General features: G+C 38.7%; 1 protein-coding gene across 2 annotated transcripts in view; it reads right to left on the minus strand.

The window, feature by feature from the left end:
• Positions 1–18,050, minus strand: part of SLC13A1 (solute carrier family 13 member 1) — a 77,922-nt gene that overhangs the window by 19,933 nt on the left and 39,939 nt on the right. For both annotated transcript variants that reach the window (XM_036425829.2, XM_045576442.1), the window contains exons 7-8: positions 11,158–11,309; positions 2,920–3,039 (exon numbers count right to left, since the gene is read on the minus strand). In XM_036425829.2, coding sequence (XP_036281722.1) covers positions 2,920–3,039; positions 11,158–11,309 — 272 coding nt within the window. The remainder of the gene's footprint in view (positions 1–2,919; positions 3,040–11,157; positions 11,310–18,050) is intronic.

Consider the following 18,050-nt stretch of genomic DNA (forward strand, 5'->3'; position numbering starts at 1 on the left):
TTCCAGACGGACTTTCTGGACGAAGCCAGGCCTATAAGGGCCGAGGCAAGCCACAGTGCTGCGAGGGCTGAGCCCCTTGCACAGATTTTGTGCATTGGACCTCTATTACATTCATAATCACTGTACTGTACACACTCCAACCATGAACATAATCACTGTACTGTACACACTCCAACCATGAGCATAATCACTGTACTATACACACTCCAACCATGAGCATAATCACTGTACTGTACACACTCCAACCATGAGCATAATCACTGTACTATACACACTCCAACCATGAGCATAATCACTGTACTATACACACTCCAACCATGAGCATAATCACTGTACTGTACACACTCCAACCATGAGCATAATCACTGTACTGTACACACTCCAACCATGAGCATAATCACTGTACTGTACACACTCCAACCATGAGCATAATCACTGTACTGTACACACTCCAACCATGAACATAATCACTGTACTGTACACACTCCAACCATGAGCATAATCACTGTACTATACACACTCCAACCATGAACATAATCACTGTACTGTACACACTCCAACCATGAACATAATCACTGTACTGTACACACTCCAACCATGAACATAATCACTGTACTATACACACTCCAACCATGAGCATAATCACTGTACTGTACACACTCCAACCAAGAACATAATTGTTACATTTAAGATCAATTAAATTACTAACTAGTCACAGTGTCAAAATTTTATCCCTTGTCACTAATATAAATGCTATTGTAAGAGACTAATCTATGAGCCTTCTTGAGAGCCATCTGTAGAATAGAAATGTGAAGAAAGGAGTGAGTCTCCTTCGAAACTACTTCCCACCCTGTAGATTGCATTTGTATTTTGCCACTTTGGTTGGGGACCATAAACAGTTAAGTCGGAAGCCAAATTGGCTTTGCTGTAAATGAAGGTTAATGCCTTCACAAAGGAACTGATGGAGCATCTGACAACGCGTCAACCTCTCCATTTAAATAAGTTTGGTGGCACTGATGGATGAGCTTCTTCGTCTGCAGGATGTTGGGATCATTTATAACGTGAGAGTTAACTGTGTTAACAGCCAGCACACTAATCAGAATGTATGGTGGCCTGCCAGAGGAGTGGCTGATCCTTTCTGTTTGTCGATCTAAAACCTCTGCAGGTGAACACCCCGACAGACTGAAAAGGACACTGAAAAATGAGCTGGGTCAGGAAGTTGCGCAGTGTCTAACCGACAATGGACAGCAAGGCGACTGTTTAAACATGCCCCTGGCTGTGATTTATGGACTTTGCCTAATGTCTGCACCTCACACTTCACACTTTTTTTACCCCCTCATGGAAAACACAGTTCCACAAATCTCCCTTTACCTTTTTTATTTCTCCCTTTTAAATGGGGAGGCTATTTCCTAATGATGACGATAGTTGCATATATATTTTATAAAGTCACTTACATATAGCACAAAAGAAGGAAACAGAGGTGGGTCTGCCTGTTCCATTGGTTTGGGTGTCCTGTCCCCTGCAGCCTGCATTGCTACCTGTACAACTGACTGACTAGACCCCCGGAGGCGTGGCTTTCAGGAAGGGGCATTTAGTATGCAGCTGGCTTCGCCCCACTGATGCCCACCTGCTGAAGTCAGTGACATTCCACACATTTGCTTCAGCGGGAGCACTGCCACATGCTGCTCCCACAATCTGGACAAAAATATTTTTCAAAAAAAAATCATCAGTACCATCTCCCCACTACTAATACAATGGCAGCGGTTCTGGGGGAAAACCAGGAAGAGGAATAGAGAGGGGAAATATCAGTCCTTATGTGGCTTGACTTGGAAAATGGCAGTGTGGGCACGGAGCAGCATCTGGTCACGGTATTTTGCTTTTCAAAGGAAGTACAAAGAGCTGGTGCCAGGCTCACCTGCTTGTGGGTAGCATGCTGTTTTATTCATTCGCCCTTGAAATTAATTAAATAAAGCCCCTATAAAATGAATTTGAATTGCTTTATTTTTCAGGAGAAAATCCGCAAGGTTTGACAGACAGCCTCTTTCCCTTCCTTTTTTTTTTTTTTTTAATATTGTTTTCTATGTTGAATAGATAAGCTACATTTTCCATTTTTCTGTGAAGCCCTTTATAATTTTAAATACTGGCTGCCATTTAAGTCATGTGTCATTGGTACTTATGGATCACCAAGTTCAATCCCAGCCAAGGTAACGTTTGCAAATTCTCCTTGAATGGTACATTTAACATTTTATCAGCTCTTGATTGGTCAGTGTTTCTTGCCTTGTCTTCTATATGTTCAATGTGGTGTTAGAATTACAACACTGGAAGGGATGTTACTGATCTTCCAGTTAAAGTGTGTTGTTTTGCAGTTAAGGATGCTGAGACTGAGAATGGATCGGGACTTGCAAAGGTCAGTGGTCTGGCTTGGAGAAGCCACAGCTTTTGTCCCTGGCCTCCTGATTCTGAATCCAATGCTCTTGGCACAGAGCTCTCTCAGACCTTTATTTCTTCAAGGACATATCTGTTTCAGTGCTAGGGTAAAACAGGAAGCCCTGCATGTTACAGTTGGACATACAGTAGCTCAATAACCTGAGGAAATCCCCATATTAAGCCAAGAAGAAAGGCAACACTACTTCAAATTTCACTCCTCATCCAAATGAGCCCCTTATGCTTTCCTGGCCTATTAACATGTTATGTATTGAGGACTCAAAGGAAACCAAGATGGAGTTGCTTTCCACAAACTCTCTTCCATAGTGAACATAGTTTACATGGTACTCTCGACTATTCTTAGAGCATGTGCTCATGCAGGCCAGCTTTGTGGGGAAGAGCAATATAGAAATGCAGCTTCAAGAGACAGGTGAGAGAGCAGCAGAGAACTCAGAACCCAGACACCTTCATTTACCTGAAGAACAATTTACTTACTTGAATCCCAGGAAAAGCCACTGAAGCCAAATCCAGGATAAGAGTAGAATAATAATAGCAGCCGGGAAGGAAAGCAAAAACCACGATCCAAAGTTGATGCATCGGCAGTTAGGGTAGCGCCTGTGGGGAAACATGGAAAAGCGTTTACAGAAGAGGCTAAGTGGAATCCCTAATGATGGCAGTTCACCCCTCCCCTGTGCCGCCAGCCAAAGTAAGATGATGGTGGGGGTGTTCCCCTTTAAGAATGGAAGTTAGCATTTCTCCTTTTCTCTTACTCTTCACTGCGTAAATTTGTCCCCTTGACTCAGTCTGTAAGGATGTGCTTGTGAAAGAACCCAGCACAGTACCTGCTACTCAAAGGCACAGGAAATGGGTGTGCACGGGTGCGTGTGTTTTGCGGTTAGTACTAAGACCACGGGTGTATGGGTGAGGAAAGACAATAAGCAGACATGGGAACAGATGAAGATTAACAGAATTTCTGCTGCCATGGCACCTAGGCATCCCAGGTACCTAGGAAGGGACTCTGACCCAGCCCACATCGTCTCTCAGAGATGTTTTCCTCTATTTCTTCTGCCCCAAAGCAACTGTAACCATCAGACCAGACATAGGTTAGTCCTTTCTTCCTAGAATTAGACGGTGCTTTGGGTCTCAGTCAAATGGAGTAAATCTGGACCAGAAAAAAAAAATTAATGAACAATTCTGTGGGAAACATCAACTTTGCCTTTGTCTCTACTAGTTATTTTCAGCTTTTCAGTTCAGATAATAACAAAACAATAGCAACAACAAGAAAAAGTTGTTGACTCAATCTGTAAGGATGTATGGGTGAGGAAAGACAATAAATGAGGAACACAGGCAATAAACAGGCATTCATATAATGAATCAGGTACAAGCAATGTGTCCTTGGGAACCTCACTCTCATGATTTGGAAATTTAATTTATATTTTTATATTTTTATTTTTTATTTTAAATGTATTTTATTGATTTTTTACAGAGAGGAAGAAAGAGGGATAGATTGTTAGAACATCAGTGAGGGAGAAGCACTGATCAGCTGTCTCTTGCACACCCCCAAGGGCATGTACAGCCCACAACCAAGGTACATGCCCTTGACCGGAATCGAACCCAGGACCTTTCAGTCCACAGGCCAACGCTCTATCCACTGAGCCAAACCAGTTTTGGCTGAAAATTTAATTTAAATTCCAAATAAATATAGTTATCTACTTTATGACTGTGGGAGGAAATTGGGAAATTTGAGAAACAGTTGTCTAAAAATCCAGAAAATACAAAAAAAAATACAAAAGTAATAAAAACACAATTAATATTTTTGTTATTTTTGAAATAATAAAATATAGATGAATTTATAGAAATAATAACTGTTTCAATTCTCATTTTGTTTAAATCACATTAGTATTTTGTCATTTAAAAAAGGTCATGTAGCCCTAGCCGGTTTGGCTCAGTAGATAGAGTGTCGGTCTGTGAACTGAAGGGTCCCAGGTTTGATTCCGATCAAGGGCACATGCCTGGGTTGCAGGCTTGATCCTCAGTAGAGGGCATGAAAGAGGCAGCCAATCAATGATTGTCTCTCATCATTGATGTTTCTATCTCTCCCTCTCGCTTCCTCTCTGAAATCAATAAAAATATATTTTAAAAAATAATAAGTCTCTTAAAAAAACATGTAAATAAACAACAATGCTTCATGCCAGATTCATCAACATAAGCCAAATGTATGGATTTTAGAGAATTCTTTGTTTTATTTTAGGATGGTTTCTAAGTAATGCAAAGACTTTCATTTTTAAAAAATAAGTTTCAAAAACTCTAAAATTCTAATGATTTCTGCAATGTCTTTCAGCTTATAAAAAGTTGCTGATCTCCCTAGGTCTTAGAGATATCATTAGCAACTTTATGGTGATTTTTATCTACCTTGAAGAGACCCAAGGATTAGCTTACCTATATATGCATTAGAAAGTGACAAATGATAAGCAAGAAATGATAGAGAATACAAAGAAATTATGAATGGAAAGATACTTTATCATATCTATGAGGCTATATTGAGAATCTCTTGCTGAAAAAATAATTTATTGTTTTCAATTGGAAAATAAAATAATGGAGAAAAGGCTTAAACTTACTTTCCATTAGTTTATTAGACTTGGGTTACAGGTCGATGGCCTATGTTATCCTGTTTAGCCAAAAGACCTTTACAAATGCTACTTGGTTTAGGCTCAAAACCATGCCCCAAGCTCAATTTCATTTCCACCATCTGTGGCTAAGACCTTGACATCAGGCTGCATCGTTTCCCCCACACTGCAGAGAATCCTGGATGGTTTGTTTGGTTGAAAAAAGGCTTTTCAGAATTTTTGCCTGGAAGTAGTTCATTTAGAAAAATGAAAGCCTGAAAAAGCTGAACTCTGTTTTTTCTTTGTTTTGTTTTGTTTTTTCTTCAGTAATAAGGAAGTAAACACCACACAGGACTGTGACCTCCATTATCACAACTCTTACATGTCTACTGAGAGTGAATACTTTGGATGGAAATTGAATAAACGGCATACTGGAAGGAATTAGTTTCACCGTGGTGTCTCTTATCTCACTTCCTCATACCCTAAAAGTGAAGTGACTGCAAGTATCTGCCTAGAGCAAACATACATTTCTTTCATCATGAACTATGGAAGTACATTTAATTCTGAGAGGATCCTTTTCTTTCACCCAATGATATGTTTTGGGTGTCTACCATGTGCCAACTACTCTTCTAACTATTGGGAATACAGTGGTGAATTAGATGGACATGGTCCAGGCTCTCTTAAAGTTTATATTTAAATAAGTAACGCAGCCTATACACAGGTAAGCATATAATGAATCAGAAAATAAAACAAGATAATGAAATAAAAGATTATTAGGGGAGGGGAAAATTTTATAGAATGTCATCAAGGGATCCAGTCATGTACATAACTGGGAAGCAGCATTACAGACAGGAAACAGCAAGTACAAGGACCCTGAGGTGGGAATGAACTTGGAATGTTTAAGGGTTAGGCAGAAGGCCTGTGTGGCTGTGGGTAGTGAGTGAGCTAAGGGTATAGCGACATGAAACGAAGTCCAAGACGTAGCCAATCGGGGGTCAGATCACATATAACCTTGTAGGTCATCCGACGGAATCTGAAGTTTTAGCAGAAATGGGATTATGAGTAGTGTGAAGAAACATAGTAAGTAAATGAGTGACATGATCTAATTTAAAGTCTATGTAAATTTATCACTTACATAAAACATGTTGGCTAGATGGATTCTCAAAATTGAAGGGAACAAGAGTGGAAGCCAAGGTGTGGTAGGTAGAGTTCCAAGATAAATCCCTGGTGTGCATGCCTTGTATAATCCTCTCCCCTTCCGTGTGTATAGAACTTATGAATACGATGAGATTTCAGTCCTGTGATTTTATGGCAAAAGTGAAGGATTCTGTAGAGGTAATAAAAGTCCTCATCAGCTGACTCTACCTTAATCAAAAGGAAGGCTATCGTAGGTGGGTCGGGCGTAATTAGAGAATCCCTTAAAAGGGATTTTTCTGCTGGCCTAAAGAAGTAAGTTTCCCTGTTGTCAAAGGAAGTGGCCATATTACAAGGATTTGGGTGTACCTGGTAGTTGCTGAGAGTGACTCCATGCCAACAGGAAAAAAGGGGGGGGGGGCACCTCAATAATTCAACCAAAGGGAACTGAATTCTGTCAATAACCTGAATGACCTTGGAATAGAACCCTGAGCATCTTCAGTGATTACAGGCTCAGCTGACACCTTTCAGGCTGGTGAGCTCTTGAGCAAAGGACCCAGGTAAACTGTGCCTCGACTCCTGACCCACTGAACTCATAAGATAATACATTTGTGTTGTTTTAAGTCACTAAACATGTAGTAATTTTTAACAAAATAATAGAATATAAATGCACAGGGGACTCAATTAGCAGACAGGAAGTTTTGCACAGGAACAGGGGAGCATGAGAGTAGAGATTTTAGCTTAATTTAGATTGTTGGGGGGAAAGAACAGAAGGCAACAGATTTTAATATATTCGGGATAAAATGTAGAAAGTGGAGGAAAAGTTTCATCTATTGAAATGAAGTCTGAGGGGAGAATGGCAGAAGAAGAAGAGAGTGGTGGATCGGAAACGTTGCTGTGGGCATGTTAACTAGAAATATCGCTTAATTTTCCAAGTGGCCATGTCGGGTAGGCAGTAGATAAATGAGTCTGGAGCTGAGAGGAGAAAGCAAGTTAGGGATCTAAAATTGCTATGTACCAAGCATATAGGTGGCTTCATAAGCCATGGAAAAGGGTATAGTAATTTGGGGAGTAAATGGAGATAAAAGGAACCAGGAATGCACTCTGGAGGTGCTCTACATTTTAGAGGTCAGGCAGAAATGTGGGAATGAGCAGAAGACCTAACAAAAATCCTATGAGAAAAGCATTGTATTTATACCAGAGCACAACAAGTCTCAGAAAGTTAGGCTCAAGGTCACGGACTGTGTGGTGAAGCTGGGTTTTTAACCCAGGAGGAGTGTTTGAATCACAACCTCTTTTCATTAATGCATCGTGTCCTCAACGGAAGCTCTGGAGTGAAAAGAAAATATTCCATATATACTGAAAAGTATCCAGAGGCCAGAGTACTAACCTGATGTTTTAAGGACACTTGAGTACATCATACAAATGATTTACTCCATAGCAGAGCCATGGTTTGACCTGAAGCATAAATGCCTGTCAATGTTGAAACTCAGGAACACAGTGTTGTTATTGCAGATCTTATGCCCAACTACAAAATGATGAATAATTCTAATGAAACACACACAAATTGTCTCAAAAGAATGAATGTGGCTATGGAAATTTACAGCCTTGAAACATATTTGGGCCATTAAGATCACTATAAGCCAGTGTCCACACTGATCATAGTCTTTTTGATTAGTGACTGTTTTGATTATTTCTGAGTCAAAGCCATTTTTCAGTTTTGCATTTGTGTACTTCCAGAGGTTTCTTTTCAAATATTAACGGTGTTATTTATGAGCCAGGCTTAGATTTCTAACAGCAATAATAAAAGTAGAAGCAGCAGCAGCAACACTAGCATGATTGACAGTTTCCTATGTGCCAGGCCCTTTGCTAAGAGCCACATTTGCGTTTTTAAGCCTCAAAAGAATGTTCGAAATTAGAGTTTTGCCGCCATTTCACAATTGAAAAACCTGATGTTCCCAGAAATTAAGCAACTGTATGGCAAGATTGGAATCTGAACCAAAGCCTGAGTCCAAACTCTGTAATATCCAAATTTCTTCTATTGTATTGGAAAGAAATTCTTTCTGAGAAGTATATATTACTCATTTCTGTAGGGGAAAGTCATGGTATCTTTTGAAGGTAACTACTGCTAGGTAACCAATTTACCTTTCCCTCTGTAATTAGTTAAGAAGAGAGGTTAGAGATGTAGGCTTTAAATTTTGGGCACCTATAAACTCATTTCTCTTATCATTTGTTGGTTTGTAAACCTAGGATAGTTATTAATTAACACATAATTAGTAACAGGGACTGTACTAATCATTGATAATACAACTTCCTTCCAAGCTGCTTTGTATACACACGTATTTCATAGCTGACCCAACATGAACTGAATAATATACTTTGATAATCAGCAAACTATATAAATTGACTTGTGATAATGGTGCAGTTTTTAATCTGGTAGGTTTGGGGGGGGGGGTTTGTATTTAACTAATAGCTGCTGTATTTATTAAATAATATTGATGCGTCAAAGCTACTCTTGTGAGAACAGTAATTATGCCTAATAAGATTTCCCTTAATAACTTTATTTAAATATCAAAAAAAAAATTTTGTTATTTGGATGATTCCCAAGAACAGTCAGCACTTTATTTATGCATTGGTATAGCTCATCTTAATTAATGTTTATTAATCATTAACTGGTGCTCCTTGTTAGTGATTAATAAAAGAAGTTTAAGAATGAAAATTTACAAACTTTAACTCATCAGGAGTTGGCGATTGTGCATGTGTAAAGAAGACAAATTTATAGAAATGTGAATATTATTTATGATAAGAGAAGATGGGAATGGCAATGGAGAAGGAACTGAATAGAGTTTCCAATAGGAGAGCAGCCACACAAATAGAGAAGGAACTTGGCAGAACTGGTGGGTCTTCCAACAACCAGAGTAGGAAGAAATGGTTAATTACAGGGTGGTATTTATTAACAATAGTGTTAGCCATGGAAGAGATTGGGTGATAACTGGAAGAATATATCAGTGTAGCAATAAGTAAGGATCAGGAAGAGAACATTTTGAATTGCAAATGTTTTCTGTTAATCTTTATTGTTTAAAATATTACATAGGTCCTCCTTTTCCCCCATTGACCTCTTCCAGTCCACCTCCACACACTCCCCAGGCCCTCACCACCCCATTGTCTGTATCCATGGGTTATACATATAATTCATACAAGTTTATTGGTTGATCTCTTCCCAATAACCCTCCCCTGCCTTCCCTTTGAGGTTCAACAATCTGTTCATGCTTCTATGTCTCTGGGTCTAAGGAATTAGAATTTTACCAACATGCCCCACTCATATACAGTAGGTGAGGCAATGAGACTGCAGTGTGGAAAAGGGGCTGGGACTCAGGCCACCTGTCTCCAGCCCCCAGTTCCTCACTGACTAGATCATCACTTAAATGCTCTGAGCCTCAGCTTCCTCATGTGAAATGAGGGGATGTCTACATGGTTTGAAATTTCTGCCTGCATGTTTTCTCTTCTTCCATGACATTATTACTCTGGAGGCTAGGTCCTTCTTTTCCAACACTAACATTTCTACTCTTGATTTTTAAAAAAATAATCACTTATTTTTCAATTACAGTTGATATACCATGCTGTATTAGTTTCAGATGTACAACCCAGTGAGTGACCAGAAATTTATATACCTTATGGAGTACTCCCCCTCCCGGTAAATCTAGTACCCATCTGACACTATACATAGTTATTACAGTACTATTGACTCTATTCTCTATACTGTACTTTACATCCCCATGACTATTTTGTAACTGCCAATTTGTACTTCTTAATCCCTTCAACTTCTTTACCAATCTCCCCTCCCCTTGTCCCCTCTGGCAAATATCAAAATGTTCTCTATACTTATGTACTATACACTTGATGAATGTGTACTCATAGAAGCAATAAATACACATGGAGGTCTCTGTTGTATGGTCCTAAACTGCTATATCAGTTTTCTTTGTATGCAAGTTCTCATTCTTCCCAGCACAGAGTGACATTTTTTGTCCTGAGTTTCTTGGAAAAGCTATGCATGTACAACATTTTGAAAATACTTCTAGAAAATTCAGTCTGTGAATCTGCTTCTTAGAGTGTAGCTTTCCTGCCTCTGAACCTTCATTTTTCTGGAATAAGGACCTAAATCCTGTTTCAGGGCATCACAGGGCTCCCCACCCTTCTGGAACTTGGACAATAATTTGTCCCATTAGTACTTGAAAATATAGCTTGGGTGTAGAAGCAATTTGAGCTCTCACATAAAAGCCTGGAGTTTCAAACTATTCTTTCAATAGCTCTTACACAGTGCCAAGTATTTTTACATAGTTATCTCATTTAATTATCAGAGTAATCATGTAAACTTTGCCTAGTTTAGATATAAAAAATTAAGTCTTGGAGAGCAATGTACTTTTTTATTGTTAAAATTCACAAAGTGACTTAATATTGTGGAATATTTAACCCAAGTATTTTGACTATAGCCACAGATTCCCCATTTTCTGCAATGGAGTGATAATACAATGCCAAACTTTTATTTATGGTCATATATCTGTTCTTAAATTACTTTATTACTGTCATTTCTTATAATTACTTAATCCTTCAAAGTTTTTTAAATTCAAAGCCATGCCTTCGGTAACTAATACTATAACTCTATCTGGCATTCATCATTTAAGTTCAAATGCCAGTTACCAAACACTTTATAAACTGTCCCATGCAAATAGGCCCATTTTGTTTCCTCTAACATTTGCAGTATTGTTTGTAATTTAAAATATTTTCCCTATTTCATTAGAATGGTCATCCAGGAGTTATCTTTTCTGAACTGCCTTGGGGAATCTGTAGGTACCTGTTAATTTACTGCATCTTACATATTTAACTCTCAGAGGAGGGGTTAACCCAGTATAGCACCTCTGTCCCTAGAGTCTCTAACTTAGGTTAGTTGTCTGCTTTCCATTGATTAAATCACCAATCCAATAATATTACTTACGAATTGAAATGCTCAGCAAAAATCAAGTTGGTGGAAGTACCGGTGATCGTTGTCAGTCCACCAATGGTAGAAGAGTAAGTGATGCACAAACACATAAGCTTACACATCATATGGTCCTTCTTTGTTTGATATTTGATTCCTGTGACTGTATTCTGTCCAACAAGAAAATGTACTATGAGAACAGCTCCACTGGTAGCCATGACGAGCAGTAATAGCTTTGTTATGAACTGAATGCTTGTGTCCCCGTCTCTCCCCAAATTTCTTATGTTGAAGCCTTACCCCACACTGTGATGCTCTTTGGAGATGTGATCTTTGGGAGGTAATCTTCCTTATACCACCACATCATCTCAATTTTGTCTACTGAAATATTTCTGGACTCTGTTCAGTGTTTTCCATCCCCATTTTTGTGTTGGTCTAAATTGACATCATCTCTAATTTGGGTTACTGTAGTTACAGTGTAGTAGTTTCCACATGGGCCTCCTTGCATTAATTCTGGCCTGTGTCAGAGCTACTTTACATACTGCAGCCTTCTAAAAAAAATCTAGATGTATTTAAGACATACAAAGAGGAGGGTCGCCCGGTTGCATGGCTGACTGTAAGATTGCAACTGAGAGATCTTTTTGAGAAATCATAATCAGAAAAAGTTCCTACTTATGAAAAGCCATAATGGATATGGAAATGGTACTTAGCATGACAAGGTCAGATGTATTGAGTTGTAAGTTGCCTTTTGCTTGCTAATTAATTTAAAGGTTAGCCCCCAGGGTTAATTTATCCCAAAGATGTTAATTTAGAAATTCCTCCTTTGCTTATATTTCCTAGATGGAAATTATTTGTATTCTCTATGATAAAAGTTTCCATTGAAAATTTCAAAACTAAATGGCAAATAAATAAAATAGAAAAATAAGTTTATAAATTCTTATGAGTGACACAAAGTGAAAATAAGGTTATAAATATTATTTACTATAGGAAAGACTTCAAACTACAAAAAAATGCCTAATTTGGATATTATCAAGTTGATTATAAGGAAGAAACTTAAAGATGTAATGTGTATATAATTTCTCATTGTCACATTAAAACTTTCAAAAATAATATATATATTAATTTTATATAATAGCTTAATGGCAAATATAGGCATATAGGCATATAAAACAGTGGTTAAAATGAAAGATACAAAAGTAAAAATAAATCTTATGGATTTTCTACACTATTTTCTTATATAAAGATCTTTAAAAAAAATACGTTAATGCACATAAGGTGATATATGCAAATATCACAGACGACCTAGAAACATATTAAAATCTCAAGGTAAATTCAAATTCTGCAGTAAATTGTAACACTAATGTCATAATACATAGTTAAGTGGAGGTGTTTGGGAGGTGGAATGGGGTGCACCACTTTTGTACCCAGTAAACATGAGGCCCACACAGTCAACTCTATGGTTATTTTTGCTTAGGGCAGGTGATTGTTGGGCTGAACTGTTGAAGAGATGATATGGTAATAAGAGATAAAGATTGAGGACCACAGGGACAGTAGTAGAGAGCAATGGGCAGAAAAACAGAGTTCTTAAAAAGCCTGGGATAAGCCACTAATTGAGCCAATTGTAGGTATAAAAACTACAACAAAAAAAATTAAAAAATTAAAAAAAATAAAAAGAGGAAGGATTAGTCTTTGGCTACACTGGGCAGTGGTTTCAATTTGAGACTAAGTATTTGACCGTAGGCTAAAAGGGAATTGAAATGAGTCTTTTGGGTAGAAAGTAAGACCTTGACACTGAGGGTATGTGTTTAAAGATACCAACACAACAAAATAATGACTATATTTCTCTATAAGTGGAGAAGAAACTGTGTGTGTGTGTGTGTGTGTGTGTGTGTGTGTGTGTGATGTGCTAAAGATATAAAGATAGTAATCCTGTGCTGGTAACCAAAGGAAATTCCATGGATATATTGTAACTGGGTATGTGCTTGCTTTGTATGTTTCATAATGAAATTAAATATACAGAATAATGCAAATTGTAAAAAATAAAAAATAGTCCTGGTTAGGTGGCTCAGTTGGTTGTAGCATCACCCTTTCCACAAAAAGGTTGGGGTTGAATTTCCAGTCAGATCATTGTATTTCTCTCTCTCTCTCTCTCTCTCTCTCTCTCTCTCTCTCTCTCTCTCTCAATAAAAACATATCATTAGGTGAGAATTAAAACTATATATATATATATATATATATATATATATATATATATATATATATACACACACACACACACACACACACACACACACACACACACTGTGGAGAGCGGCTACAGTGTTTGGACAGATTCAAGCCTTGGACTAATGAGAGGGCACAGAGCAAGTTCCAGCACAAATATAGCCAAAGGCCACGTGCAAGTCCCAGCATAATTATAGCCAAAGGCTATAGTTGTAAGCTTGATCTTATGATCTGAACCTGTAGCCCCAGGTGGCTGAGTGATATAGGCTGAGGGAGGTGCAGCAAGTAAACAAAATTATATCAGGAACACGTAATTGAGTAGGTTCGAAACCCATGAGAATGTTGTAAACATCTTGACTATGCCCTTACTTTGCCTCATGGAATCTGGCTATAAAATAAAGACACAGCTTATAGGCTGTGGCGCTGTAGGCTGTGGTGCTGTCTCTCTATCAGAGAGGGCAGTGACCCACCCTGACCCAGCTTTTTTCTCTTGTCTGTCTTTTCTCAATCTTTACCGCCTCCTCTCAGTCTCACCAAACCTGGCTGTGCTGGCGCGGCATATATGGTGCCCAATGTGGGGATGAGTATGGATAAAAGGGGCATGAGCTCAGGTTCACCCATGACCATGGCAGCTCGGCACAATCCACATACATATATGTGACTAGAAATAAGACTGAAATGAAATATGTTAAAATTTTAACAATGGGATTATGGAGATAACTGCTACCTTCTTTATATATTTTGTATGTCCCACAATCGTAAGAAAGATTTTCTAATATATAAAAGAATCATAGACTATTGGAGCAGATAGATGTTTAGAGATTATTTGATACATGGACTAATTTTTCAGAATGAGTCTCAATTTTGATAGCTAGTCATAATGCAGATTGAAACCAGAATCCATATATGAGTTCCCTCTCAGTGGTTTCTCTTGTTTCATCCTGCCTCCCAGAACACTTTTTACATAGGTGAGTTTTTAAACCTACATCTAAAACGTCACATTGAATTAATTTCACATTGCTTTCACCCCAGCAATTGTAACCTGTTGTGCTTTTATTCAACCACAATTGTTTCATTCATTCATATTTCACACAAACATATCTAATACTTTGTATGAGTTCCAAAAATTCTCCTAAGTGACTTAAAAAATTTTGTCTTGGACATGACCAAATTCAGAATCTTCTGACATTGCTACTGGGATGGTGCTCAAGAGACATTTCAGAAGAGAAATGTGCAGATCCAGATATCCTAGTAACTCACTATGGCCACCTGGTGGCAGTGACTACAGATTCTAAGAGCATGTTCCACATTTCCAACCTCAGATGATAAACACACATACAGGAATCAGCATGGATTTTGCCCCTGGTCTCCACAGCACTGTAAAAAATAATTCATTTGGGTAAGTGTGGTATGAAAACATTAGGATTTCTATTTATATTTAAATAATTATGTAGGGCTAGTTGCACAAATATTAGTTCCTGCTAATGATTTTCTGCTTGCCAAAGACAGCAACTTTAAAATAGTCTAGCTCTTTTTGGGTATTTACTTGACCTTTCCTTAATAATATTTATATGATACTATCTCTTAATTTCAAAGCTGTAGGCATTACAACTAAATTTCCACTATGTTAGACATGAATTGAGTTTCTTTTCACATCCTCCTTCATTGACCATGTTCATACTTTTCATGTCTCCATTGTTCTCCCATAATGGCTAGACTTAGAGGCCCGGTGCATGGAAATTCATGCACTGGAGGGGAGGGTCCCTCAGCCCAGCCTGTCCCCTCTCACAGTCCAGGATCCCTTAGGGGCAGAAGGCAACCCAGAGATCAGGGAAAGGTGACACCCCCATCACACCTCTGCTGCTGCTACTGCCAGTAGTCAAGCCTCAGTTGGCCCTGGTTACCTCAACCTTGGGCTGGCCATGGGTGGCTGGGCAGCTGCCATCCGAGGCTTGCCTGCACCTCAGCTGGCCCTGCTTGCCTGAGCCTCAGTCAGTGGGGGGAGCAGGAGGATGTGAGGCCCGCACAGGGCTGATGGGACTCCAGCAGCAGGTGCTCAGAGCATCCAGCTCTGTGCCTGCTGTGGGCACCACCATCTTATGACTGTGTGACAGTCAATTTGCATATTACTTCTTTGTTACTTTGCTTTGAGTTCAATGTTCAGAATATTGTCTAGAGATCTATTATCAGCATAGTACTAGGATACATATTACTTTTTCTGTTGTGTATTCCCCCCATATCTTTAATTGATTAGTTTTCTAAGTACATATCACTAAATCTCTGTATTTAGGTGATCTTATCTCAGAACATTTAAATGATAGAATACCTAATCCACATCAAGTAATCTACTAATTTCATTGCCTTGAAGGTATGTCTTCCAGAGCCTCTGCCTGCTCTAAATCTAATCACTTTTTTCTCTAAACCTGCAAAGAGCTATCTAGATGTTCATTTATCCTCTTACTTTGTTGATAGTTTCATGATATTGGTTTCTAGATTGGAAATAAATGTTACTCAGAATTTTGAAGGCATTTTTTTCTCTCTTGTCTCTGAGTTTCCAGTGTTTCTATTGAGAAGTCTTCAGCCATTTACATTTTTACCCTTTTTAAGGAATATGTTTTTCCCCTTTCTGGAAATATTTAGAGCCTCTTCTCCCACCCACTCTGAAATCTCAATGTCCTTTCCTATGTGGGTCTGTTTTATCTCCTGTGCTAGCACCCAGTGGGTCCTGTAATCAAGAAAAGCATACTCCTCATTATGAAATTTTTATTGAATTTTTGATATAATATTCTTGGCTTTCCTTTTTCTGAAATTCCTGTTATTTTCTTGTTTCTTCCTATTTTCTCCTACTAAATTTTCCATTTATATTTTAATATATTATTTTTATATACTTATTTTACATTTTATTTTTGTCTTATTCTCCTTTTTAAATTTTACTTTTTAATCCTGACCTGAAGATATGTGGGTATTATTATTATTATTATTATTGATTTTAGAGAAAGTAAGGAAGGGAGAGAGAGAAACTTCGATGTGAGAGAGAAACATCAATCTGTTCTTTCCTGTTTGCCCCCTGACCTGAGATTGAATCTGCAACATGGGTATGTGCCCTTGAATCCAAAGTGCTGTGATTGGGTCTGAGTATCTTGAAAAATCAAAGAATTAGTCACGGACAAAGATGGTAAATGGAGGCACAGTTTATTGAGAGAAAGAGGGACTCCCTGCAGCATGGAGCAAAGTGAGGCGGCCCAATGTCTCAGGTTCCAAAGTCCCATGCCCCTTAAGCCAGTCCTAGAAAAGGTGCAGCTGGGGTTCCAGGACAGCCCAAAGCAGGCCAGTGTCCAGACCTTCTGTTCTGTGTTGCAGCCAGGTATAGTTCAGCATCCAAGCTATTTAAAATCCTTTAGTCCTTGTATGGAGTCCTATATAGCCACAAGCTATGTGGGTGCAAGGGAGAGCCAGGAACCCAGTGCACCAGAGAGAAGATAGTGTGCTTTTTGTCTAGTGGTAGATATATGCTTTGTTAGTTCCAGATTAGTCATTTCAAAGAATTCTGCTTTAGATTGGTCATTTCAAAGAATTCATACATTTTAAAGCTCAAGTTCCCATAGGGAGATGAACCGGATTGAGAACTGCCATTTTGGGTCCAAGGTGACATCACTGTTCTGATAACAGGGTTGCCTTAGCAACTGCTGCCTACCTCGGTTCAATTCCAGGTTACTTTGTTTTTCTAAGAATAGGACACAGTCAGCAACCTGCATCTGCAACTCTACACTCCCCTCGCAGACCTCCCACCTCACCCATGGTTCCAACCCTGACTGCCTACCCCCCTTTATCTCCTCAGCCTGACAGGAAGTCCAACCCAAAGCCTTTTGGTTGCAGGATGACGCTCCAACCAAATGAGCCACCCAGCCAGGAAGTCTTCTTCCCCTTTTACAGACTGTCAGTCATATTTTGATGAGCATAATTTCTTTACCCTTTTGAATAGATTCATAATAGTTTTTTTTCTTGTGTTTTCATCTTCTTGCATTCTCTGTTTCCTGCAAGTTTCCTTTTCATTTTTGTTTGTTTGGGATTCTCTTTCTATGCCCAAGGCTTTCTTCAGCTATCCAGGACATTTTTAGTTGTTTGCTCTTACTAAAGTCAATGAAAAGCTGATTGGAAGCTCTGAAGGTGTGCTTTGGGATTCAATGTTGACTGTGGGTTTCAATGCATTTAGAAAAATCCAATGCTATATATTTTCATCTTCTCTTTTGTGCTGATTGCATTCTCCAAGGAAGAAACTCCTAGTTTCCTGCCTATTGAGCACGTGGGGGGGGGGGGGGGGGATGGAAGTCAGGGGTCTCACAGTTTAGCATATAAACTGTCTCTCAATGCCCCTATTTTCATTGTGAAACCTTCCCCCAACCTGGAACTGTGTCTGGTTCTCCTTGCCTTCTGCTTCATTATATCTAAGATTACACTTCTCTTTGGGGGGAGAGGAGTAGTTGCATCTATGTACAGTTGAACTGCTTCATAAGGAAGTTTTTATTTATCTCCACTTTTTAACATTTAAAAACTTTTGAGGCTGTTTCTATGTAAATTAGATTGTTTATTGTCTTTCCTCACCACTGATTTAGGATTCCACTTTTGTGGGATAAAGGAATCATTTCTCACCCATTCTCGTTTTTGTTTTGTTAATCCTCACCTGAGAGTAT

Source organism: Pipistrellus kuhlii, unplaced genomic scaffold (genome assembly GCF_014108245.1).
Source record: "Pipistrellus kuhlii isolate mPipKuh1 unplaced genomic scaffold, mPipKuh1.p scaffold_m20_p_10, whole genome shotgun sequence".
Taxonomy (NCBI): Eukaryota; Metazoa; Chordata; class Mammalia; order Chiroptera; family Vespertilionidae; genus Pipistrellus; species Pipistrellus kuhlii.